At 42.5% G+C, this 26,464-nt stretch overlaps 1 protein-coding gene across 2 annotated transcripts in view; it reads right to left on the bottom strand.

Annotated features, from left to right (window-relative positions):
• The window catches only part of TAFA5 (TAFA chemokine like family member 5), a 665,524-nt gene that overhangs the window by 276,548 nt on the left and 362,512 nt on the right, over positions 1-26,464 (bottom strand). For both annotated transcript variants that reach the window (XM_089778743.1, XM_006118525.5), the window contains exon 2: positions 17,942-18,091. In XM_089778743.1, the coding sequence (XP_089634869.1) occupies positions 17,942-18,091 (150 nt within the window). The remainder of the gene's footprint in view (positions 1-17,941; positions 18,092-26,464) is intronic.

The raw sequence follows: 26,464 nt of genomic DNA, 5'->3' as shown, positions 1-26,464 counted from the left end.
TAATGCCTGATGCCAGGCCAAGCAGCAAATCAGGTAACCAAATTCTGCTTTCCTAAATATTTCCGTCAATTTGAAACCTTTCCTCTCATACAAGAATGAGTTGTTTCCAGGTATGAGGCCAAAGAAGACTGAATAACAGCGAGAAATTACTATGAACATAGTGATATATGTAGTAAGTTGAGGGTAAGTAACATGGAGTCAACAGGCCTAAATAGAGGCCTGTAAACAGCAACAGGCCTTGCAATCTAGTGAGCAAGACTTTGGTTCAGTAACAGGAGCCAAGAAAGAGGCCGTACTGATAACTGTGTAATTGTGTAAGTTAGGTAGAGCATGGAAGGACACAGGGAGGCACTGGGTACAGATTGTAAGCAAAAGGGGAATAACGGAACATCTTAATAAGAAATGTCTTGATACAAAGACTCCCTAAAAACTAACGTACATACCGACCTAGGTTCAGGACCAGGTCAAGACTGACAGCATGAAGAATAGTAAACCCCCCTTCCATAAGGTGAGGGGTGGTAACTAGGCAATAGAAGGTGGTAACCTGGTATGTAAAGAAGTGATGTAAGTTGTTTATACCTGTCTACAAAAGGATACCGCAAGGGGTGCTCGCCGACCGACCTTGAGGAGGAGGGGGCGCACTAGGCGCCTGAACGGCAGGTGTGGTTGCCTAAACTTACAGAATGCACAGGAGCTTAACTTTGACTAACTGCTGTTAATATCTGATATATGGCAATAGGCCTGCCCGGTGTTGGTACTTTGTCAACGCGGGCCATAGTGCCCAGTGGTGTAACATTGTACCGATCTCTGTTACCAACTGGTAGAGCTTCTCATTTGACAATAAACCTGCTCGACTGATTTCAAACCTTGCCTGCATCTGTCATTTCCAGGGCCTCTCAGAGATCTCCTGTGTTGACCCAAGTGCACGGGGTGTAACACTCTAGATAAAAGGAGTACCGATTGTTACGCACGCAACCGAAAGTTTATCATGACCGACGGAGTAAAGGTCCTGTCAAGAGCGCGCCAGGATGACCCTGACCAGACAACGCTGACAGTCCAGACCACCGAGGTACGACAATATTAACAGGCAAATTAAGCTTGAACGTTTCCCAAGCACATGTTAACTACTTATGTTTAACAATCTCTTCCACCTTGTCACTAGCTGCAACACTCTGATCTCTCCCCCAGATCTGAAGTCGTCCAATAAAAGATTACAGCCTTACCCACCTTGTATATTGAATATCTTGGGACTGACACCACTACAACAAAACAGTGCAAACAGGGAGAAATTAAGTAATTCCTAGATATAGTTTAATATATCTGTACATCCTTCAGGGTGAAAAGTATTCTGTAAAAGAAAGTTTTCTGATATGAAATAAGTATAACTGTCCCTATTTTTTTCCTGATAGTTTGCCAAAGTGATTACTAATTTTGGATGCCTCTTTTTGAGGGGGAGGAGGAGGTCCCCAAGCTGATAAAACTGTAACAAGCTCTGGTTTTCAGAAAATGCAGAGGACAAACACTCTGAATTTCGGACCCTATTTAAGGTCTTAAGTTGCGTACCCTAAATTCCAGGCATTTAAATCACTACTCACTTTGGAAAAATTTGGCCTGCTTCTTTACGCACAATTTCATTATGTGAATTTAGATAACATAGAATCAATTTCTCTCTGTTCTTTATTTTTATTTATTCACACACAGTCAGAAAAACTATAGACCTTAAGTATTGCCCCAGAGAAAAAATTTCCTTAGGGCAATCAATTTACAACCCTGTTTGCAGAACTGTTTGTCCGCTGCTTTAGACACTTTCACCTTCTTTCATTTCATTTCCTGTTGTGGATCTAAAATCAGAAATGGTATTCTCACTTCACTAGACTGCTCATAAATTCATGTTGCTGTGGGCGCTTCATCTACTGAGTTTGTGCTGCTTAATAGTTTTCTACACTAGATTTTAGCCAATAATACTTATTTCTTCATGCTTACATTCCAACTCTAGCCCACCTTTATTTTCGTAACCAAACAGAATAAATATATTATTGTTTCCCATTAATATTTTTGAGTCTAATTTTTACAAGAACTTACTGGCCTTTAGTTTTGTCAAGTTGTTTGACTAAGACAGTATTGCTAAAACACAGTTAAAATTCCAAATATTATCTGTAAGGCTATGTCTAGATAGTGGTGCTATTTCAGGATATATCTGGTAACCTGAAATAGTGTTTTCTGCGTCTTAACAGCATGCCCATTATTTTGAAATGCAATCGAAATAATGGGCTTGCTATTCCAACGTTCTGGTAAACCTCATTCCACAAGGATTAAGGGACTTGTCAAAGTAGACTATCTCAAAATAAGCTTGAAATAAGCTACGCAATTTGGTAGGTCAAATTGTGTAGCTTATTTTGAGCTAGCGCTGCTGTGTAGACGCACCCTACTAGTCCATTTTGGACACCAAAACACAAGCATAGTAAAAAAGAAAAAAGAAAACCCTGCATTTTATGTTCTTCTAAATGAACTGTAATGCACAAGGTGGAAACTGTCATAACGTTCCAGGATCAGACATCTGTGCATAGTAACCCGGACCTGGTGAGTCATGGTAACCCTCCCACCTCAGACTTCAGTTATCAGGGATGTCTACAATTCAGATTATACTGGTTAGAGCAGGGCTAACATGAGACTTCACTGGGCCTTGGGGGAAGCTGACTCTGGCCCCTACAGAAAGGGTGGAACTTTGGACAGAAGAGGTGGGGCTAAAGGCAACCCTCTCTCAGCCTGTTCTTTAATGCTGCCAGAGCCACAGGGTGCACCTCTGGGTTCTCCAGCGGCAATTTAAAGGGCCAGGGCCTCTGGCTATAGGCACTACTGAGGTAGCAGTGGTAGCAGCTGGGAGCCCGAAGCCCTTTTAAATTGCCAGACCTCATGGCAGCTGCCCTCTTTGCTCCCCTCCCATTAGCAGCCCTGGCTAGAGGCACGTGTAAGAAAATTAAATGTTATGCATGTGGCTCTGATGTAAAGTTAATTCTGAAGGCAAAAGAGCTTCCACAGAAATGATGGCTTAGGTGAGACAGAGGGTAAGAGAGAGATTTGGAGTAGAAGGTGCTGGGCCTAGCCTAGGTTTTTTCACACAGGTGAGAAAGCAGTTTTCCGGAGTAAGAAAACTTTCTTTAAAAAAATTGTCTCTCGTTTGCATGTAGAACTGAACAAAAGCAGCTAAATGTTTAAGTGGCAGTGTAGAGTAAGGAAAGGCATTTTAACGTAATATATTTCAGATACATTTAACTCTCCAATGCTACACAAGCTAGACAGCCAAGCTAGCAATTTTAAAAGAACAAACACAATGGCCAATAACACAATTTTAGTGTCAGCTAATTTAAAAGTTAATAGTCTGATTCTGGAAGGTACTAAACACAGTGTCAGAGAGCTGAGAATCTTGAGCTCTCATTTATTCAGTGGGAGTTAAGGGTTCTCATTATTCCCCAGAATCAGGCTTTAAACATTTCCTGAAACTGGATCTTTGAAAAGCAGTAGAAATATTGAAGCCTTGATCAAAGAAATCTCTCTTGGTTCCATAATTAAAATGTTGATCTTGAATGTATTTCATGATATCCAGGCTCTCTGCATACTGAAAATAAAAAAGTGTCATGGCATCCAAGTAAAATGCTCTGCTTTATTAGGATAAATCCTCATTAATCACAGTTGCCAAACCGCATTAATGTCCAAACAGCAGACCTGATATTAGAATGTATTCTTCTGGGGGAGCATCAATCTGGCCAACATAATGCACCTGTATGTTGATGAAAGGGGAAAAAAGATATCGCCATTGTCCTTCAGCTCTCAGAGAACATGCAGAGTGTTGGAGCAGAGCTAGTTCTCCCAACTCAGCTATAATGTTCTTCAGTTTCAAATAATCATTTTCAGAACTCCTTGCCTAGGCAAAAGGATAAAAAAAGGCAAGCAGCTTGTAAAACATGTTCCCGTTTACCTTATTCAAAGTAGCCTCCAGGATAGGTAGTAGTCCTTCTACCACTGTCACCACCGCAATGTAATTAGTTCCACCTCTCTAGGACCAACTAGCTCTGTTAGTCTTCTAAACTAGCCGTCCTGCATGACCATACAGTACTCTGTTTATGTTCCAGTAGCCCAATACTTGTTCACTTACATCTATTCAGTTTCCTATTAGAGTCAAATCTATCCAATGTTGCCTTTATGTTTTGCTTGCATTAGGGATGTTACATTTAGTTTAATCAACTAATCGACTAGTTGATGGATATTCCATTGACTAGTCGATTAGTCAAAAAGTGGAGGAGCCACAGCGGGGTTAGCCACAGAAGGAGCTTATGGATTAGACTATTGACTAGTTGCTTTCCCCCCACCCTCCTGGCTGCTGCTCTGCATTGTAAAGCCCAGGGAAGCCAGAGCGTGAATGCGGTCAGTGAGTCCCTGCTCTGTGGGTATCTTTTCATTCAGCAGATTTCTCACACTCATATCCAGCTGCCATTCTGCATTAAACAGCCCAAGGAAGCTGTGCACGAAGGCGCTAGCTCGGTCCCTGCTCCATGCGTCTCTTTGTATTCATCAGACCAGAATTTTCATTTTCAGAATGAAGAGAGACCCACGGAACAGGGACCAAGCTAGCGCCCTCACGCGCAGCTTCCCTGGGCTGTTTCATGCAGAGCAGCACCTGGGGTGATTGTGCTGTGAATCGGAGCGAGCCAGACTGAGCGCCGCAATGCCTTCCCTTGTTGACTGATCGAATAGTCTACAGGAAATCTATTGACTATTCCACGAGGGAAATAATTGCATTTTAGCATTCCTAACTGCGACTCTGCCTTTTAAATGTATTAAGAGCCTCTTGGCTCCTACTACATTTAAAAGGGTGGTATGCAGCAGGAGGGACCTGGCACGAACCGGGAATCAGCTGTCCTGGCTCACGCTGGGCCCTCCCCACTGTGCTGCTATTTTTTAAAATGTATTAGGAGCTGGCAGGCGCACCATCTGTGACTGGGCGTGAGCCAGAAATCAGCTGATTCCCAGCTCACGCCCGGTCCCCGTTACCCCCTGCCTCCCGCGGAGATGGTGCTGAAGGAAACTGGCTTTTAAGCAGCTCCTGTTTTTCTCCCCCCCCCCCCCATTGCTGCTTTTGCTTATTGGATAGCTGACTAGTTGCTTACATCCTAGCAGCATGTATCAGATTTGCTCATCAGAAATTTACTCCATGTACTTAATTTACCACGGTAAGAAAACACATACCTTAAATGGCACTCCAACAATAACAGCATATGCAACTTAAACAGGAAAGACTCTTACATATGATTGTAATGATTAGATATTATAATATTTGCAGTATTTTTGTTGTGTAAACTGGGCTACCTTAAGAAGCCTGAAGCCCCTTAGGTATCGAATACAGTTTTGATTCAGGTGGGTAAGTTAAGAGTCAATTAGTAATCAATTTTGACCCCAACATCTCCCTATCGGCTCTCAAAGCTAACGAGGAGAGAAAAGCAGGAAATTATTAAATTAATCTAATACAACCTCCTCAGAGACTCTGAGTTCCTATGTTAAACAAAATCAATCACTGCCAACTGAAAAGCATATTAAATATCATATATGAACTTTGTGTCACATAAAGATGCAGTAGAGAATAATGCAATTAAGAATAATTATGGCAAAAATGTACTAGAATTTAATTATCGTTAAGTATGTCTATGCCTGGAGATTAAGTCAAGGAGCTCTTCAAAAAGTAGGAAGAAAAAAAATCTAATCGGAATGAAGGAAAAAATAGACTCAGGAAAGCAAATTGATCAAAATACAAAATATTAGTGTTTTATTTTCAGTAGTTGTAAAGTAGACAAAATAATAATATATGGTACTATCATACAGAAGATCATTCCTTTGAACTCAATTTCTTGGTTGGATTCATATTTCAATATTGCAGTATACATATTGCAATAGTTCATACTGTAGATGTAAATCCATCTTAACTTCAATTAATAGCCTAACAGTGCTGACAGATATCCATCTTCTATGTAGAAATTAAAACCAGGGATATTTTTATTTGTTCTTAGCTGCATTCAATAGCAAGATGGCTGTTCAGCTCTTAGAACCATTGGCCTCTTTTAACTGGAATAAGATTAAAGTGCATTAACAAATTCTAAATGTCCCACAACAGGGAGTACACAGACAGTTAGTCTGTGCCTGGTTAGTGTGGGGTAGATTCACAACCCAACTTGCACAACCTAAATGTTTGTGTACACAAGCCCCTAGAGCAGTGGTCCCCAACGTTTTGGGGCTGCCGGGTGCCTGGGGGTGGGGCCGCTCACGTGCTGCGCATATGGGGGCGGGGCCGCTCACAGGCCACGTGACTAGGGGCGGGGCCAAGCATGCGCCGCACGCCCGAGGTCGGCACCGGCATGTGCAGTGATCCCGGGCAGGGGCTGCCCAGGTTCCGCGCAGCGCCCCCGGGGCTGGGGATGGGGCCGGGGCTGGCGCGGTGCCCCCGGGGGCGGGGCGGGGCTGGGGCTGGGGCTGGGGCCGGGGCTGACGCGGCGCCCCCGGGGCTGGGGCCAGGGCCAGGGCTGGCACGGCGCCCCCGGGGGCGGGGCCAAGGCTGGGGCTGGGGGTCAGGGTTGGCACCGGCACACACAGCGCACCCGGGGCCGGGGCCGGCCATGCGCCTGGGGCTGGCACCTGCCGCATGCCCGGGGGCGGGGCCAGCCCAGATTGCTCCGCGGGCGCATGTAAAGGGCCCGGCGGGCGCCATGGCACCCGCGGGCACCGGGTTGGGGACCACGGCCCTAGAGCAACAGAGTTACATTGTAGTTTTTTTCAGTCAGTTTTTTATTAATGGGCAAGAGCAAAGAATTTCAGTGCTAGGAGTTGCTGTCTGGAGAGTGCTGAGCCCAGCAAAATGCTTTCTGACAATCAATCTCAATCAAATGCAAAGTACTCCAATGTAGTTTCACACATACAGAATGGGAAGCAACCTTCTAGATAGGAGCACTGCAGAAAGGGATCTAGGGGTCATAGTGGACCACAAGCTAAATATATGACTTTTGTAACACTGTTGCAAAAAAAGCAAACATAATTCTGGGATGAATTAACAGGTGTGTTGCGAGCAAGACATAAGAAGTCATTTTTCTGCTCTACTCTGCACTGATTAGGCCTCATTTGGAGTATTGTGTCCAGTTCTGGGTACTATATTTCAAGAAAGATGTGGCGAAATTGGAGAAGGTCCAGAGAAGAGCAACAAAAATGATGAAAGGTCTAGAAAACATGAGCTGTAAGGTAAGGCTGAAGGAATTGGACTTGTTTAGTTTGGAAAAGAGAAGACTGAGAGGGGTCATATAATCAATTTTCAGGTAACTAAAAGGGTGTCCCAAAGAGGAGGGAAATAAATTGTTCTCCTTGGTCGCTGATTATAGGACAAGAAGCAAGGGAGATTTAGGTTGGACATTAGAAAAACTTCCTAACTGTCAGGGTGGTTAAACGCTAGAATAAATTGCCTAGGCAATGTGTGGAATCTCCATCACTGGAGATATTCAAGAGCAGATTAGACAGACATCTATAAGGGATGATGTAGACCGTGACTGGTTATGCCATGAGGGTAAGGAACTGGACTTGATGATCTCTTGAGTTCCTTGTAATTCTAATAGTCTATCATTCTATGAATCTCCAACTTGAAATGGTGCTGAAGCATGGATTATACACAAATTACTCTATTGACAATACAAATTACTATATTGAAATTCCGTACTTTGTTAAAACAATGTTAATGAACACTTAATTACATAATTAGATCTAAAAAGAAGGGCTAGAGGTCTCAAGAATGGTAAAAATAGAAAATTCTGGGACAGATACCAAAAGTATAGCCTCGTCTACGCTAAAAAAAAGATCGCTGCAGCTGTCTCCGGGGTTCGATTTAGTGAACCTAGTTAAGACTCACTAAATCGAACTCAGAGGGCACCCCCACTGGAATTGATACATCTCTTTTAGTGAGGAATAAGAGAAGTTGATGGGAGCATCTGCTTCTGTTGGTCTCCCACTGTGGGGATGCTGCCAAACTTGGCTTAAGGTAAGCCGACTCCAGCTATGTATTCTACGCAGCTGGAGTTCCATACCTTAAACCGAGATGAGAGGTCTAGTGTAGACCTGGCCTATGTCTACACTTGCAGAGTTTTTTCACTGACAGTTTTGTAGGTGATAGAAAAGCACTGGTATGTGTTCACATTGTTTTCCACAGGTGTCCGAGTATGTTTACCAGTGGTGGAAAAAGTATCCCAAAAAGTTACTTGAGTAAAAGTACTGTTACTTTGAAAAAAATGTAATTAGCACAAGTCAAAGTATCCTTCTAGAAAACTACTTGAGTAAAAGTACAAAATTATCACATCTTAATTGTACTCAAGTATCTAGAAGCCACCCAAATTATCAAGGGCACTTGGCTTGGGGGCCACTGAGGCACAGAAAAAACAGTCAGGGGCCACACCAGGGATAGGCACCGCCCGCCCCCTCCCCCGAAAAAAACACAAAACCAAAAACACAAAACCCCTCACTGATGTGCCCCCAACTTAAATACTTCACTCCCTTGGTGCTCTAGCCCCGTGGCAGGGGAGGGAGGAGAGAGAAGGCAGGGAGGACCAAGCTTCAGGTCTTCCCACAGGCCAGATTAACTCTTTTTGGGTCCCAGGATTAGTAGATTTGGTGAGTCCCCTTCCCCCCTTCCAAGGCTCTGGGGTATGGACAAAATGAGAGGTTCAGTGTGCGCGAGGGGGTTGCCAGGGAGTTGGATAGGGATGGGGGTGAGGGTGAGGGTCTGGGTGGGAGTTAGGGTGCTGGAATTGGCTAGGAGTGGAGGTCTGGCTGGAAGGGAGGGGCAGGAGCAGGCTGAGGGTGAGATGTCTGGAAAGGTCGGAGGCTGCAGGAGTAGACCAGGGCTATGAGATCGGGGTGGGGGGGCACGGGAGAGGGATGGGGTGCAGGGGCTGGCCACAAGGGAAGTGGGGTGGGGGGTTGCTTACCCAGCTCTGCTCTGCTGCTGCTTCCATTGGCCGAAATCTGGCCAATGAGAGCAGCAGGGAAACCCTCCCACTAGCAGACCTGTTTCCAGCACCACATTCCCCCAGCTGGGGAGAGGGTGAGTAGCAGCATGTGGTGCCGCACTTCTCTCCAACACACCGGATCTGGCCAGCAAGTCTCGGGGCTCCCCACCCCTACATAGATATTGGTTTTTAATAAAAAGGTGATTAAAAGGCTTCTTCATTGGCAGGGTCATTGTGCTTATCAATTGGGGTGTGTCTAGACTACATGCCTCCTTCGACGGAGGCATGTAGATTAGCCAGATCGGAAGAGGGAAATGAAGCCGCGATTAAAATAATCGCGGCTTCATTTAAATTTAAATGGCTGCCCCGATCTGCCGATCAGCTGTTTGTCGGCAGATCGGGGGAGTCTGGACGCGATGCCCCGACAAAGAAGCCTTTCTTCATCGACACAGGTAAACCTGGTTTCACGAGGCTTACCTGTGTCGATGAAGAAAGGCTTCTTTGTCGGGGCATCGCGTCCAGACTCCCCCGATCTGCCGACAAACAGCTGATCGGCAGATCGGGGCAGCCATTTAAATTTAAATGAAGCCGCGATTATTTTAATCGCGGCTTCATTTCCCTCTTCCGATCTGGCTAATCTACATGCCTCCGTCGAAGGAGGCATGTAGTCTAGACACACCCTTGGTTATTTTTAAAAAATTGTCACTGCATGACGATTGGATGTCTTGTGCATGCAGCTGTGCTTTGGCAAATCAGAATGCTGGCTTGCACAACTGTCAGTGGGGTTCTGAAAGTAGCGAGTAACTAAGTGCTTCTGGAAATGGTAGAGGAGTAAAAAGTACAGTATCTTCTAAAAGAGCCTACTTGAGTAAAAGTCGAAGTATCACAAAAATAAGTTACTTGAGTAAAGTACAAATTTTGAAAAAACTTACTTGAATAGTATTTCAACTTAGTTACATTCCATCTCTGATGTTTACACCTGCAGCACTTCCATCACCAATTAGAGGAGCGCACTGTGTAGCTATCCCACTACGCATTGCTCCAGGACACAAAGCAAATCATTATTGAGGCAGGAGTGTGGGTGATAACTGCTGGAAGCAACCAATCCTAAGGCAAGAGCAGGGGAGACCATGACCTCAACCCCTGCCTCCCTCTCTGATTCTGCACAGCACATTCTATCTGACTGCTTCTGTTTGCATTGTGGGAAGAAGAAGGAGCATGCCACAAAAACGAATTGTGTCCTGCAGCATAGACAACATCAGCTGTCACAAAGGAGCTAGAGGGGAGGGACTAGAACTGCTCAGTTTCAAAGCGCAGCCACTCCCACTCTGCATTGTGGGACAGCTCCAGAGGCCAGTTACACCAATAAAAGAAATCAAGAGTCTTTACTGACACATCAGCGCAAAAGCATCAGGGCAAGAAAAGACTCTTTTTGGGGTGGCTTTATTTTTTCGCTGACATTCAGCAGTTTCAGCACAAAGCTTAGATTTTCAGTGAAGATGGTTTTTATGCACAAAAATGACTTTTTGCACTAAAATTGGCATGAATGGACATGGTTTAAGTTCTAGCACTACCATTCCTAAATTATGTGTAAAAAATGACTACATAGTCATGACCATTATGTATAGTTACACATGAACCCAAGCTACAGAGCAGAGAGAACACAGAGGCCCTTTTCAAGCTACATTAGTAGTCTGCCATATTTACAGAAGACTAATTGGAAATGAATATATTAGAACTCCTCATGCTAGCCAACTAGCTATAGATAAAGCTTTGTTCTTTATAGTTTAATGAGACAAAATCCTGAGTTGTGCCTGTTTACATTTAAGATAGCTTCAAGTTTTCTAGAGTCTGAAGCACACACTTGTTTTGCTTAGGAAACGACACTAGATAATGTAACTGTAGAAATCAGAATTGACTTTGGTAATCAACTCAGGACTTGTAGAGATTGCTCTTGGTACAAGTGCTTTTGAAGTACAAGAGCCCTCAAATTTCCTACTCTCTTTGCCAAATAACTGACATCAGAGCAGAGTCCTTCAGAAAATATATATCATAACAGTATTCACTCTAGAATAACGTTCAACACAAAACAATGAGTAAACGATAGTCTGATACCACTACCAGAACGTACTCAGAATGCATTCTTCTAAATTTACAGAAGTCAATTCTAAATTTAAAATTCTTCTAAATTTACAGAACTTACAGAAGTCAGTCAGCAGGGATGGACGTTGCCTCATGCAAAGTTCTAACTTGAGTATTCTGGGTTGGTCCTTGGGCCAGGCAGCGTTTCTTTAAATTAAATCAATAAACATCAGAGTTCAAAAACTTAAGTCAAAATCCCTTAGTCCTCAGGGCTTCCATCTATTGCTCCTTGTAATCCAAGAGGTTCTAAATCTTTTAGAGGCAGTCTGGCAGGGAGTTGTTGGGATTGAACTTCCAAACTCTTTTAGTCCCTCTCTTCTTGTTTCTCTTTACACTTCATTCCCTGCAGCAGCTGAAGAGAGGGGTGTCTGTCCATAACTGACACTTCTCCCCGCTGAGTGGGGCATTGCTGTTTACAAACATAAAGGGTTCTTAACCCTTTCCTGATGTGTTTGTAGATCCCATCAAATGACAAGGGTGCTCCCTTATCAGATTCTCATACCACTATCTAGTGTTTGTTTGTTTTTGTGGGTTTTTTTTAACTACTGCTTTTCCTTGGTCTTCACCTTTGGTGCTTTTGTGTGAATTATTAAAGATCTGAGGTACTATTCTGCCACTCATGCATTGACTCCACAAGCAGTCCCAATAAAAGCAATGGAAATACTCACCAGAGTTTAAAATGGGAGAATCAGGACATTAATCCATAGCAGATTATCTGAATGGTATTCATATTCAAAAAATCTTACCACTGGAGTAGGAGACCGTGATAGGGTTTACTCCCATCACGTTTTGGACAAGGAGTTAAGAGTCAATTAGCATAGCTGTGATTAACTGATTGGTCTGAAGAGCTGGAGATAGCTAAGGATCAGATCTTTGGTCCTTATAGAGAATCTGGGAGAAATCAAGAGGGGAGAGACTGTAGAGAAGGCAGGACTATCCTAAAGAGAGAAACCCACAGAGAATAAGCCAGGCTCCTGTGGGGAAGGGGCCCTGAAATAAGCTCTTCCATGGAGCCTGAGAACCGGGCAGAGTGTTTAGTCCGGGACATCGGTGCCAACTCCATGTTTTCTCTGGCTGAAGCATTTAAGGGGAAAAGCACCCACCAGCCACAGCTATTCAAGTGGAGTCACCAATCAGCTGTTTGGTATCTCAGTCAGAGGTTTCAAGTGGCAATTGGGAGGGAAGCTTTGGGGAGGATAGGGCCTTGAAGGATGGATAAGAAGAGTCAGAGTGAAAGCAGGGCTTCAGTTAAAACGGTGGAGAGGAGTGGAGCATCTCTGGGGGGAAAAAACGAAAGTAGAGCCTTTGGTTCAGCAGAGGAAGTGAAAGCTAGGAGGAACTAGGGAGAGCCCAGAGGCCTGAGAACTGAAAGGAGGTTGTATAAGCATAGCTGCAGAGCAGTACCAAATGGGGGTTTAGAGACAGGAAGGGATTCAGGAAAACAGCAGCATGTCTGAAGAAGCAGACTGAGTTGCTTAACAGAAGGCCTCTGGGTTGGAGTTGAGAACTGAGGGTGGACACATGTTTCTCCACCAGCCCCTGAGGAAGAGGCATCGAAGCCCAAAGGCAGGACTACTGAGCTTAAGGTGGGACTGAAGACTAATCTGAAAGAAAAGGCTGGGGAATAGCCCAAAGGGTGAGGTTGGGGAGGGTTTTTTGTGATGGGAAGTTTATGAACACTCTCCTTCACCTCCTTGTTACCCCAGAAAGTGACCAACCTGTGTGTGACTGGCCGCAGAGCCAAGCCACAAAGACCCAGTGAGAGGAAGATGGCCTGCAGGAGGTACTGAAGACAGGGACACCTTGTAGCATTGCATTCTGAGATGAGACAGTGCAATGGATAATGAATACATTACACTTCAGAGGCGAATAGTCAAGCAAATGAAGCAACATCAGGTACAAAGACAAAACTTTCCCATAAAAAAGAGGAATGGAGGGTCATTCTGTGTATCCCCTTAGATAGATTATTACAGGTTGGGCCTCCCTGGTCTGGCACCCTCAGGATGAGGTCCTGGAGTAGGGATTTTGCCAAACCAGAAGAGGTCATTTCGGGAACCGCTTCCACCAGCTCTCTCCAGCCCTCGACCCACTGCTTGCTCTTTGCTCTCGCTGGTACCTGCTGCCCTGTCAGCCCCCAATCTCTCCGCATGCACTGGGCTCTCGCTGCAGTGCCTGGAAGCCCCGCCACCTCCATGCGCACCAGGCTCTTGCTGCCACGCTGAGGTCTCACTGCAGTGTCAGGCCCCTGCTGTCATACTGGGCAATCCCGCAGCCTCTGTGTGGCTTGCATCCTTCTCTCTCCCCAGCCTCCTCAAGTACGGCAAACTCCCTTGTTCAGGAACATTCAGACCCTAAGGGTGCTGGACCAAGGAGATTCAACTTGTACTTTGATAAAAACCAGAAGGACGAACAGCTTCCTGTGAAGAATACGTCTCTGAACTGGCCAGCAAAAAGCATTCAATAGCACCATTAGAAAATTCTACCACTGCCTGTTTGGACAGCAAGAACTGTTTGTGTTCTTCAGATTGAGCCACGTCACCAAATCATAGAACCATTTATTTTTTGTATGACAATTTTAGTTATCGGCATTAAGTATATTCATAAGCAGGAGACTATAGACCAGGGGCTGTGCTTGGATTATCTTTCATATTTTTCTACTTTAAGGGAAAACCATACATAAGTTGAAACCAAATGGACATAGTCTGTCACGCTGCCAGGGAAGTCTTGTCTCTGTTTTCCTCAAGACCATTGCCAAATGAGCACTGTAGAAACTATATTCTCTTTTTTTTCATGACAAATTATTTAAGATGGTTCTAGCAAGTTACGGGTTTCTTTGAGCCCTTTTTCCAAAGGGTCTGGGGAAGTTCAATATCCCTAACCCAGTGGTCCCCAACCTTTTGGGTCTGCTTGGCACTTGGGTGTGGGGCTGTGCATACCCGCGCACCCGGGGGTGGCATTGTGCATGCTCCACATGCCCGGGGGAGGGGCCGTGCAAGTGCTGGGCGCCCAGGGCGCAAGAATAGCTCGGGCTGGTCCTAGTCACTAGGCAGGTGCACTTAAATGCCCTGGCAGGCGCCATGGCACCCACACGAGGAGTTACGGTAGTTCGAATTAGGATCTTTAATATGAACTACCTAGTCCATGCCGTGTGTAGCCGCGAGCATGGAGTTTGGACTAAGGGGGATTTTAAAATGGCGGCACCCGGGAACATGCAAATGAAGCCCGGGATATTTAAATCCCGGGCTTCATTTGCAACTCCGCTTGCTCTCATTACCCTACCTAGCTCGAACTAACGAGCTAGTATAAACATACTCTGAGGGATTACAGTATGTATACAGTATGTATACAGTGTCTTGGCCTGTATTTCCAATCTCCTACAATACAGTAATCTGGTGGCATTCTCTATGCCTCACCACAGCCACTAATAATATATGAGGATACAAAGAGAGATTATGGAGCCAGAGCCATCAATCCTGCAAAAAGGAAGTAGTGTGTGCTGTTATGAAAATGAAGACTGGGAAATCACCAGGGTAGATAACATGCCTGTAGAATTGATTGTTAAAAGAGATTGGCAATCATGATGCTGAAATTATGTGCAGAATTGATAGTAATATATCAATTAGGGATGTAAATGACTAGTCAACTAGTCGACTGAGATAAACATAAGCTATGAGAGGCAGCAAGAAGGGGAGCAGGGGCTGGGGGGAACTGACTTCAAAGCCGGTTCCCCCCAGCACTATCTCTGCAGGAGTCAGGGGAGGCGGAGGCACAGAAGCAAAATGGCACAAGAGGGGACTGAAGCACTGCTGGTTACCACTACAGCTTCAGCCCACATGGCTCTTGTTACATTTCAAAGGCTGTATCAACTATACAATTAGCTAGGTAATCTCAATTTAACATCCTTAATATGAATGACTAAAAGCTGGGCCAGGGACTGGACAAAGCAAATTTTTCTGCCTTTATCAAAGAAGGCAGAAATGACAGTTGTAGAAAATATCATACCATCACCCCTGTATTGCATGCCAGCAAAATTCTTTCTGCATAGTTCAGGATGGCATGAAACAAGTGATAGAATCAGAATTATCACCACCACAATCTGTTTTCAAAGCACATGAGACCAAGTGACACACATTAGACACATGACTGAAAAAAAAACCCAGTGATTACCAACTGATCACCTGCTTCAGTGACAATTTGAAAGCATTTGATATTGTCTGACATAACCATCTTTGGAGAATAACAGCAAATATGGGAAGTCCAAAGCAACTCACTGAACTCATCGCAAGTCTTCCCCCAAGAGCAACCATGATGTGAACAGAGGCAGCTGACAGTGGTTTTCCACTGGGGAGTCTATGAAACTAGAGTGTATTTTGTTGCAAACCTCAAATATATACACAGAATGTATTATGTAACAAGTCTTGGAAGGTTCTGACAAAGCAGAAGGAGCTTGGATTTCCATTGGTGGACACCTAACTGCCCTCACATCTCCTGAAGACATGATAGTCTTTGTAACAACTTTGATGCAATGCAACAAATGTTGGAGTCTGTAAACAACAATTGGTGAGGAATATGGACTAATCCTGAATGTTATGAAAACGAAATGCATGTACATTGACTCTGCTAACAAAAAACAGAATACAACAATAAGATAGAGAGGTAGTAGATTGATTTAATTATCTGGGATCACATATAATCAACTAATGAAGCTCTTTTAAAGACTCAGAAAATACAAGGGAAAGCTTGCTCAGGTATTGCTTTCCTTAAAAACATGTGGAAAAAAACATTCCATCTCAAAAGGCGGAACTGGTGAAAAGCTTAATTTTTTCCATACAGATTTATGGATGTGAATAAAGTTAATGCTGCTGACAAGAAGAAAATAGAAGCATTTGTAATATGCTGCTGGCAAAGATTCTTGCATATCTCATGGACAGAAAAAAAAAGATGAATGCCTACATTAGAAAAGTTATTGAAGAGAAGCAGACCCTGATGTCAAAAATCAATAGAAGCAAATGTATGTACTTTGGTCAAATTAGGCATAGAAAATAACCTTGTGAAAGTTACGATGGAAAGAATGGTGGAGAGTCATCACAGAAGGGGATGACTAGTGAGATGAATGGATAGTGTGTGGCAAATCACTGGAATGTCAGATGCTGAGTGCCTAAAGACAGCGATGGATCATGAATGTTTCTGAAAATTCTGCTGATAAAATCGATATACACACATGAATAAATAGATGTATTTACACTAATCTACTCTCTTTCGTTATATAAAGATGATTACCAAGGGTGTCTACAGAAAAACGAGGAGACGTGCTAACACCTTCCAGCAATTCCACAGATACATGGAGACATTTTTCTTTTCATCATATGACTATGAGATGGGACACCTATTAATCTGAAAGTTGAGCCCAGTTATCATATGGCCTCCTTGATTGTCTCAGCAAAATTTGTTGGTGTATCTAGTTTCTACATGCAAAACCCATATTTGCCCTAACAAAACCTGCCTCTTTACCTCACATTGGGCAAGTGCATATAATGTTGAATTGACCAACTTGCTAACAATTGGGGTGTGCAAAATTTGCATGAATAGGTAAGATAGCTCACTAAAAATTCATCTCTTAATTTCACAATGAAACCATTTCATGTTACTGCAAACTGGAAATAAGAAAATTATTGGCGATAGAGTCCCACAATCCATAATGAAGAAAATGAACTGATTTACAGAATATCAACAATAGCAAAAGCAAACTACAGAACCTGTGAAATTCTATGCTTAGCTTTGTGGGTAGGCACCAAAATCTCCATTGAGCTGTCTTCTTTCATAGACAATGAGATCAAATTCTGATGAAATGGCCTGCAATATTTTTATTTGAGGACTCAAGCTAAGTAGATGAATAATTTTAAAAGGCAATCATTATTGTCTCCATTTAAAAGCATTTCTCTTTTGCTGCTAAGAGTCTAGATCACGTACGTCAACTATTTTAACATATACTTTGCATCACATTTTATTTCTTCTAATGCAATATGGATACTTCCTAATAAGTTAACTTCAGCAAGCTTACAATGAAGACCGCACCATTGCTACTGTTTTACTTAGTTGTAAAACAGCAGTTCATTTGCTTCACAAAATGATTTCAAAGTGAAATATTTTCATACCTTCCTCTACATCAGCATTTTTGAAGGCTGCAGGCTTTCCACAGCCACTGCATTTGCAGTGAATCATATATAATGATCATTTTAATGAAAGAAGAAATACTATGCTTGTAAGGTACATACACATATTCTTTTCCAATAACATCACTACCGCTTTTTTCAAGAACACTAACTTTCATGCCGGAGTAGTCACATGAGCCTCAAAGGTATTAAATCTTTGAATCTAGATTACAATAAGTGCATATTTGGTTTCACAAAGAACTTAAACAAAAACCCACTCTATATTGCTCATGGGATTCAGCTTCATTCAAATTAAAATACAGAATATATTAGCCCAATGCTATTATTAGCTCACCTGAATTACCAAACTAAATCAGAAATCAACATGGTAAAGAAGAAAAATACCCTTGATTCACTGTTCTTTTGGAAAAATTATGCTCTTAGTGAGTAATTCCTGATAGTGAAGATTTTGACCATATCACAAAACGAACTGACTGCGTCAGGTTAGTTGACTCATAAGAATATCGGATAGATATAACCTTTCTTATTTAAACAAGCAATTAAATCTGATAACTTTTGTGCTGGTAGGTACTGATTGAATGTATGTTTTCCTCTTACCATCAACGCAGGCTGGCCTTGCTCTTGTCGTACCGGCAATCTGTCCTTTTTTACATGCACAGCGAGCTGTTTGTCGGGCTATAGTCCTTCGGGGCTGACTGCTATCTCTGTCCAAAGTAACAATCTCACATGTACCTGCAGCCAGTTGACCTGGAAAAAGAACCAGCAACAGGTACCAGAGTCACTGAATGCACCATAGGCAATCTATTATAACTGAATAGAGTCATGGCCCTATGTCACAGCAGACACTCCATAACAAATGGGAACCCAGCTGATGGATATAAAATAACTGAGATGCCATACAATTTTTCTTTCTGGTGGATAAGTGAAAATCTTGCAAACTGATGATGTCAGAAAATGGTTATTGTTCTATAAAAACAGTAGAGAGAGGCTCAAACAGATTACAGTCCACTTTTGCAGCAATGGCACTGTCCATGCATGTGTGGAAAACAAATACCACAGGCAAAGTATCTGCATACAATTCCCTTCCATGAATGTAAATCTTCATTACAGGATTTTTTTTTCTTTAAAAAACCATTTTAAAACAGAGCATTTGAAAATTTGAGCCAATTTTTTCAATCCCTTAATTTAGCTTCCAAAAGCATCCTCATGATTCCTATTAGATATTAGCCTGTGATCCTTTTATATATTAACCATGCCATTGACTTGCAAAACACATCATGATGACACTATTTAATGGCCAAGCAGCATACATGTATCCAAATATAGAATTATGAGATATCCTATCCTGCGTATAAATGTTCTGGTGATCTATGTTGTTTTCTCCAGAAATACTAGGAAAACTCTTCCAGCTTGAGTCTGAGATTTCATACGTGCTCCATGATAGATTCACAGAGTAACAGAACTTTTTTTGGGGGAGGGGTCCTACCAAAAGTGAATATTGAAAGTTCAAAATGTCACATTCCTTTTGAAGATGTTGATAACATGACAAAAGTAAAAGGCAAATGTTAACTTTTGCAAGCAAGACAGACCAATGATAGATATTACAGTGGTTAATAAGGTTGAAAAACAGATTATCACTCTCACTGGACAAGTGGCATTATTTAACCCCTCAAGATTTCCTGTTACAGTGCAAAATAGCATTTTTGTTTGGGTCTTGAACTTGCATGCAATAAATTACAACCATTTATGTGAATATGTGCAAAAATGGGCCTGAAATTCTTAAGCAACAACATCTACTCAGAATACTTCAGCTGAAATAAATGTCAATACGGAGCTGACAAACTGGACTGTGCAATTTCAACAATATTTCTAGTAAATGGTTTCAGGACTACTGAAAACGTAAATGGTTCTTGTCAGGTGGGTCTTATGATGTAAGGTGCACATCTGAGCAAGCAGTTAAAGACTGTGATATCTCATCTTTTTATCACCATTCTATAAACATAAAACCCTTTATTTCACAAAAAGCTACCTGAAAACAATGATAAATTCAATATTAAAATAATATTGCCATTTTTTCTGCATGTAATGCAATTCTCACCTAATAGATTCTTGCCCTTTATGTTTCTCAGCTTGTTTCATGACCATTCTCTCTAGAAAACATGAACGAGATTTCTGAAACTGTTATAGGAGCAAAATATTGAGGGGTCCCATCCCGACACTACGATTGATTCACCAAAGTGTTGCTCAAATTTTATGTATGTGAAACTCTGTTCTTTCAGTGAATTAAACAAGGGTAAAACTGGAAGAATACTGATGGACCAGGAACATTCTACATACTACTACATATATTACATATCTATATTGATCTATTTAAAGATATGTAAATATATTTAGTGGCACCCAGCATCATATTATCTAGTACCTCGTAGTTAAATTAGATTTGCATGATGAAATTTATTAGAGGACTTTATGATGAACCTTCTTCTTTTCTGCCTTCCTTGGTTAAAATGTGTTTATCCTAAGTAGGGAATATTTATTTTTAATTAATTTATTTATTTGTTTGTTGCTTCTTTCTTTTTCCTCTCTCCCATTAAGCTGGTTATGGTTGGGCAGCTTTTGGAAAAAAACCCTACCACTGCTAAATTTATATTTATATATATATATATATTTTTCCATCCATCTCTCATGCCTCTTGTCCTGCACTGTGATAGCTGTATTGTCCCAAAGGACATTAATGAGTCATGTGTGCAAATGCAGTCACTGATGTAGCTAGATATGATAATTGATCAATTTAAAGATCATTACTGAGATCTTGAAGTGGTAACAGAAAAAGAATGGAAATCAGTGAGGGTGGGGGATAGAAGCACAGAGGTGAGGAGCTCACAGTTTCCTTTCCCACTCAGGAGGTGTAGACTATCTTATTCTGGACAAACCAGTAGTTCTTCGTTGTTGCCAGCATCAGTCCAACATACAGTCAATACGGTAATCCTGTATGTGTGGGGGAGATGCGACTATACAAAACACTGTGGTAAAAACCTCATATGGGGGGAAAGGGACAAGTTTTCTAGCAAGGTGAAGAAGGCAACCTACTTTTCTAGACTAAGCACAGAGCATGGTAAATGAGGGAGGAAGGAGCCCCTTCAGTAAGCTAGTTCATTTCATTCACTCAATTCTCCCTTTGGACTTATTTCAGAACTAGAAATACATAGATAGCAAAATGTAAAACTGGTAAACACTACAAAAATGGCAAGCCTTTGTAATTATTATTTTTAATTTTGTCCCACAGAAATAGGGTTGCCAGATGGTTTAACCAACAATACCAAACACCCTTCCTTCCCCCCCCCCCCAAAAAAAAAACCTGGGGGGAAATAAGAGGGGAGACCAAAGTTGCTGAGCAAAAAAAAGGACCCTGAGAGTTGTTGAGCAAAAACCAAACATTTAAAAAAACAGCATGGCCCCTTTACAAAATGTTTTTGAAGCTTTTTGGCCCTAACAGGCTGCCATCTTGTCTCCCTGCTCTGGGCCAGGCAGCTTCCCTGTGGAACCCGGTAAGCACCCAGGATTTTCACCTACTGGCCAGGAAAAAAAAAGAGAGAAAATACCGGTGATTTTAGGTGTCCAGTATATTCTGAATTTTTTTACTGGACAGGAGACGAAAATACCAGACACCTGGCAACCCTACACAGAAATCAGATACCCACAACTTTATTTAGTCAGTGGGAATTGTGGGCCTGCAACACTTTTTTTTAAAAGAAAAATCATGTTTATTGTTGAATTGTACAACTGTTCCATGTCTGAGAATCATATTCAAATCCATGATAGCTCTGTGAATACATCATACAAGCTGCATATTGGGTTGCAATCATCAAGACAGATATGTATTCCAAAAAGCACAGACATTTAATCTGTATGTCATACAAGAAAGAGACCTCATTTTGTAAAATGTTTGATGTTCTTCATACCACAAGCAGTACAGTAATTGTACATGAAGTAGGGTCTGCATGAGAATCTATTTAATATTAGTTTTCTGTAGGAAATAACATTCTGTTCTCTGCCACAGAATAAAAATCCATTAAAAGAAAGTCTGTTGTGATTATTACTAATGTGAAATAGTTTTGAATTTCTCTTACACACACTAAAAAGCAGTAAACTTAATTTTTCCCTAACACAGAAATTCAGATGGAGACAACCCCAGGATCTTCTAATATGATAGAACAGAACCTGATCTAAAGGGATGGGTTTTACTAAGGGTTTTGGCTTCCATATTCATCCAGGAACTTTAATTCTGAATTGTACATGCAGACTTATATTGTAGTTTCACTGAATAATTTTTCCATGCACCATCAATTTGATGCCTAGCAACACAAGCTCTTTTTAGTTCAAAATTCATAAAGGTAGATGTTATTAAAAATCTCAGCTAGATTCAGCTTTTGTCAGTGATTGAACAAAATACCAGCAGTTGTTTCAAATCAGATCATTGTAATAAATTCTGCTCTTTGTTACTGAAATACTGAAGTCTTCTTGACAGGCCAAATCCTAAGTGATGCTGAGCACCCACTGAAATAAGTGGGAGTTCTACGTGGCTTAACATTTCTCAGGATTTGCAACAGATATTAACTCTTAGGCGTCCAGTAAGCTGATACATACTGTTCTTTGAAGAAAAAATGACTATTTTAGACAAAGCTTGGAAACATTAATTCCTTATGTCCTTCTTCCAATTAAATATTCAGAACAATATGTCCTTCTTTGATGATGACCTGAACAGTATAATTGCATTCAAAATGTCTACTGTTGGACATAGCTCTTTCACTTTTTACTTTTACACTTGAAAACAATTCCATTAGGCAACTGGTGGGAATTAATTAAGCTAGAGTAACAAATACTATACTCAGCATTACAACAGTGTAAATTCAGTGTAACTCCAAGTTTATACTGTTGCAATTGAGAAGTCAGTTAAACAACTTTATAATTACTGTCACAGAGCAGAATTTGGTTCGTACCCTATAATTGAAAAGGAATTCACTGAAACAACATGATTTCAAGCTCTCAACTGAGAACTATTTCAAACCTACTTTGTTACAAACACATTCCTGTTTTCTCAAGAAACATATACATTCAAATCAACTACATACTGTATATACTCGAGTATAAGCCGACCCGAATATAAGCCGAGGCTCCTAATTTTACCACAAAGAACTGGGAAAAAATATTGACTCGAGTATAAGCCTAGGGTAGGAAATGAGGCAGCTACTGGTAAATGTAAAAAATGAAGATAGATACCAATAAAATCACATGAATATTTATTTCAAAGAAAAACAATAACCTAGCTCTGTAAGTGGAAAAGGGGGTCAACAAAAACAATATGGTATCAAAAATACCGTAACTCCCGCTCAAAGTCCTCCCGCCAATCCAATGAGCCCCTGAAGGGCCGCCTGCAATAAAGCGCCCAGCGCCAGCACCAGTCACACATGGGAACAGACGTTCGGACACTCGGCCCAACCAGCTCAGCCCCCGCCGCCCCCGCCCGGACCTTTCCCAGGCCAGAGCCCCTCTCGGCTGCTCCCCGAGCCTCTCTGCCGGCGGCCCCGGGGCGAGGCCGCTGGCTCCGAGCAGCACCTGCGGGCGCACCCGCAACCCAAGCGGCCGGCAGAGGCTCCGAGCGCCCCGCGCAGCGACGGCCCCCGACACACGGAGCCCAGCCCGCTCCCGGCAGCGCCCCCACCCTGAGCGCCTCGGTTACCGGGGCCGGAGCTCCGGGCTCACGCGGCTAGACCCGGCCGGCGGCAGAGACGCGCTGAGCCCGCCCGCGAGCAGGAGGCTGACTCGAGTATAAGCCGAGGGGGGCATTTTTCAGCACAAAAATGTGCTGAAAAACTCGGCTTATACTCGAGTATATACGGTATCTTTTCCATCATTAAAATGTCTGATAGTGATGTCATTTGTCTCAAAGACGTTCAGTCTATCATTGAGGATTATCTGGATTCCAAATCTTTTATTGCAACATAGAAATGATGTGAGTGCAGTGCATACTGGGATTCTTCAGGCATGCTACATTAGTACATCAACTCTTTAAATGTCCTTAACTGTTTCCTACTGGGTATAGCTGTGCTGATGATCAAAGTACTCAAGGATTAACCTGTCACTGTTACTGAAAGAAAAAGGAATTACTTTAAATAATTCTTTCATTATATATTTATCCTGCAGAGGTGCCATGAGCTAAAAAGCATTGATTACCTCTGATCCGTGTTTTTGTTACTCTATGGTCTTTTGCAGGCTCTTTTGTGGGATCCTTGTTGAGTTACATAAACAGGGTCAATTTCTGCTTTCATTTACCTCAGCATGAAACTTGAGTAACTTCAATGTCAACAAAATTACACTGAATTTACACCAGTATAAAAGTGCATAATTTGACCCATATTTTGCAGTGCCCACATTAAGAAGGTTTTTTTCAAAATCTAAAAGCCTTTTATTATTTATAAGTAAATATTATGAATTAACTAGTGAAAAATCTGATAAAGGTCTCCTCTTTTTAAAGAGTCTGGTTGAAACAGTTTCAGAGCAATGCAGCCACCAAACTGTACAGTATGTCTCTAAACTAAGCACTTATCTTGCTGTCATTTTCAGACTACTACTTTTTAAACACTTCACGTCTATAAGCAGATACTAGATTAATAGGAAAAGTGTCATCCTATTCATCCTGAAATGAGCAGTCGATTTTAATTAAAGAAATAATCCTTCACAGGTGGGTAATTGTAAAGGCCAAAAAAGGGCAATAGGTCTTCAAGATTCATTCATATATTAGTTTATCCTCTTGTCAAATGATTTTAAAGTTCAATATTATGCTAATGCTGAATATGGTGTTGCCTGTTTTACATAATTTGCTTACTAATGCAGGTTTGAGACACAAATGTATCGTTTTTGTATAAATATATATTGTGTTGTCCTCTGTTCACTGCCTTCAAAAACATAATTAAAAGGAAAATAAAAGCTGATAGTGTCTCCACCAAAAACTTCAGTTCAAAAGACCTGAGTCTGCAGCCATTCCAGGGTCTGAACTTTTGCTGATGCCAAAAACGAACTCACAGACAGGAGGGACTCAATAATGAGAATATGAAATTGAGAATATGAAAAGAATACCCTATGATGTGTACCATTTTCAATTTGTTTCCTGTTCAGTGCATTATTTGTAAAAGCAATTCACAATGCTGAACAAATAGAGGATATAGCAGTGTTAATTCTCAAACTCCTGCAGTCATATGTCCAAATAAAGACATTTGGCAGTAGATTATATTCTCTGCGAAAGAGAAAGTAACAGTTTAGAGCACTCTGTTAAGGATGAAAATTATGCACCACAAAGGCAGAGGACAGAGGTCTAATAACTGCCCATGTCGTTAAGCCTCCGAATACATGGGATAAGCATTTTTGGTTGATGGTATTTTGCCATGAATCAGATTCATCTCAGTGTTGTATATCCAAAAGTAGTGTGGTTTCTGAGGACCATGTAGCCAGGTTTCCTGCAACGGCATTTCCTGATTAATGGACTAGGACATGCCCAGTATTGGCAACACTAGGATATGGATGTCAAGCCTGTCAGCTGCATACATCCCTACTTTCTTGCTGCGGTGTCTCTGTATCAGACACAGCAAGGGGGGAGGGGTCTGCAGGGGCTGATGCCCATGGCGAGAGGCTTTCAAGTCTGCTCTGTGCATGTGCCAGCTCCAGAGTAGGGATGTGAAGGACTAGCCAAAAAGCTTGTCAACTAGTCACTCCTCCCCCTTTGCTGTTCCTCTCAGAAAGAGGCAGCAAGGGAGGGGAAAAAAGGGGGTACTTCAAAGTGGCAGTACTGCGAGGAGCCTACGGACAGACCCTGGGCTCCATGCGGTGCTGCCGCTTTGAAACACCGCTGCGGAAGCCCAGCATCAGGCTCCTCCCAGCGTTTCAAAGCAGCAGCACCGCGTGGAGCCGGGAGTCTGTCCCCATCTAATCCCGGGCTCCACATGGCATTGCAACTTTGAAACGCCGGGAGGAGCCTAACAGCAGGCTTTCGCGGCAGCGTTTCAAAGCAGCAGTGCTGCACGGATCAACTGTAGACTCCCCAGCTGACCCGGGGTTCCACGTGGCGCTTTCACCTTTAAAGTGTAGCAACAGCCCTAGAGCTGTTTCTACACTTAAAAGGCAGAGATGCCCTATCAACTACTCGAATAGATGATGCAAAATGCATTGCCTGCAATTTAACATCTCTACCATGGGCCCACCTGCCCTCCCCCTTACTGCCTCCTACAGAGGCGGGGGGGGGCAGGAGCCAGTGCTGGGGGGAGCCGACTTAAAAGGAGCGGCCTCTGTCCACGAGGAGCTCAGACCCCCCCATGGACAGGGGCTGCTGCCACCTCACACTGCTACCTCTGTATCAGAGGCAGCAGCACAGTGCAGCAGGTGAAGCCAGTCTATGCGGGAAGCCAGTTTTTAAACTGGTTCCCCCTCTGCCGCTCTGCATTGTTGCCTCCGATAGAGAGGCAGCCGCACAGCATGGCAGGGGGCTCTCTGGGAGGGAGGTCAGGAACACATCTGCTGCTGGCCCCGCCCCTGGGACTATCAAATAATTGTGTAACCAATTAAATGTTATGTGGTTATACGGCTATTCAATTACACTCCATCTAACATCCCTACACTAGGACTAACCCTTCTATTCCCCATTATAGCTGGTCCTTGAGGGTACTGCAATGCTATTTCGGGATACCTGAGTATTCTGAAATAGATATCCCATGTCTTCACAGCAAGCCCATTATTTTGGTCTCACTATTCCGACATCTCTGTAAACCTCATTCTATGAGGAGTAAGGGATGTTTTGGAATAGTGCTTTATTTCGAAATTTGGCACTGCATAGACAGCATCAAATGACAAAATTTGCTATTTCAAAATAGCATCAAATTAAGATATGCAATTTGCGTACATCAAACTGTGTATCTTATTTCAAAATACAGTTCAGTGTAGACACACCCTTGAGCAAAGTGCTTCTCCCTTCAGAGCACACAGCTCTACCAGCCCTCAGGTAAACCTTATGAAGAATTAGAACAACTAAAGAAGAACACCTCAGCCTGCAGAATGATTTCTTTAAGTGAT

Source organism: Pelodiscus sinensis, chromosome 1 (genome assembly GCF_052426305.1).
Source record: "Pelodiscus sinensis isolate ZL-2025 chromosome 1, ASM5242630v1, whole genome shotgun sequence".
In the NCBI taxonomy this organism is placed as follows: domain Eukaryota; kingdom Metazoa; phylum Chordata; order Testudines; family Trionychidae; genus Pelodiscus; species Pelodiscus sinensis.
The sequence above is the reverse complement of the archived record's forward strand: the minus strand, read 5'-3'. Positions and strand labels throughout refer to the sequence as shown.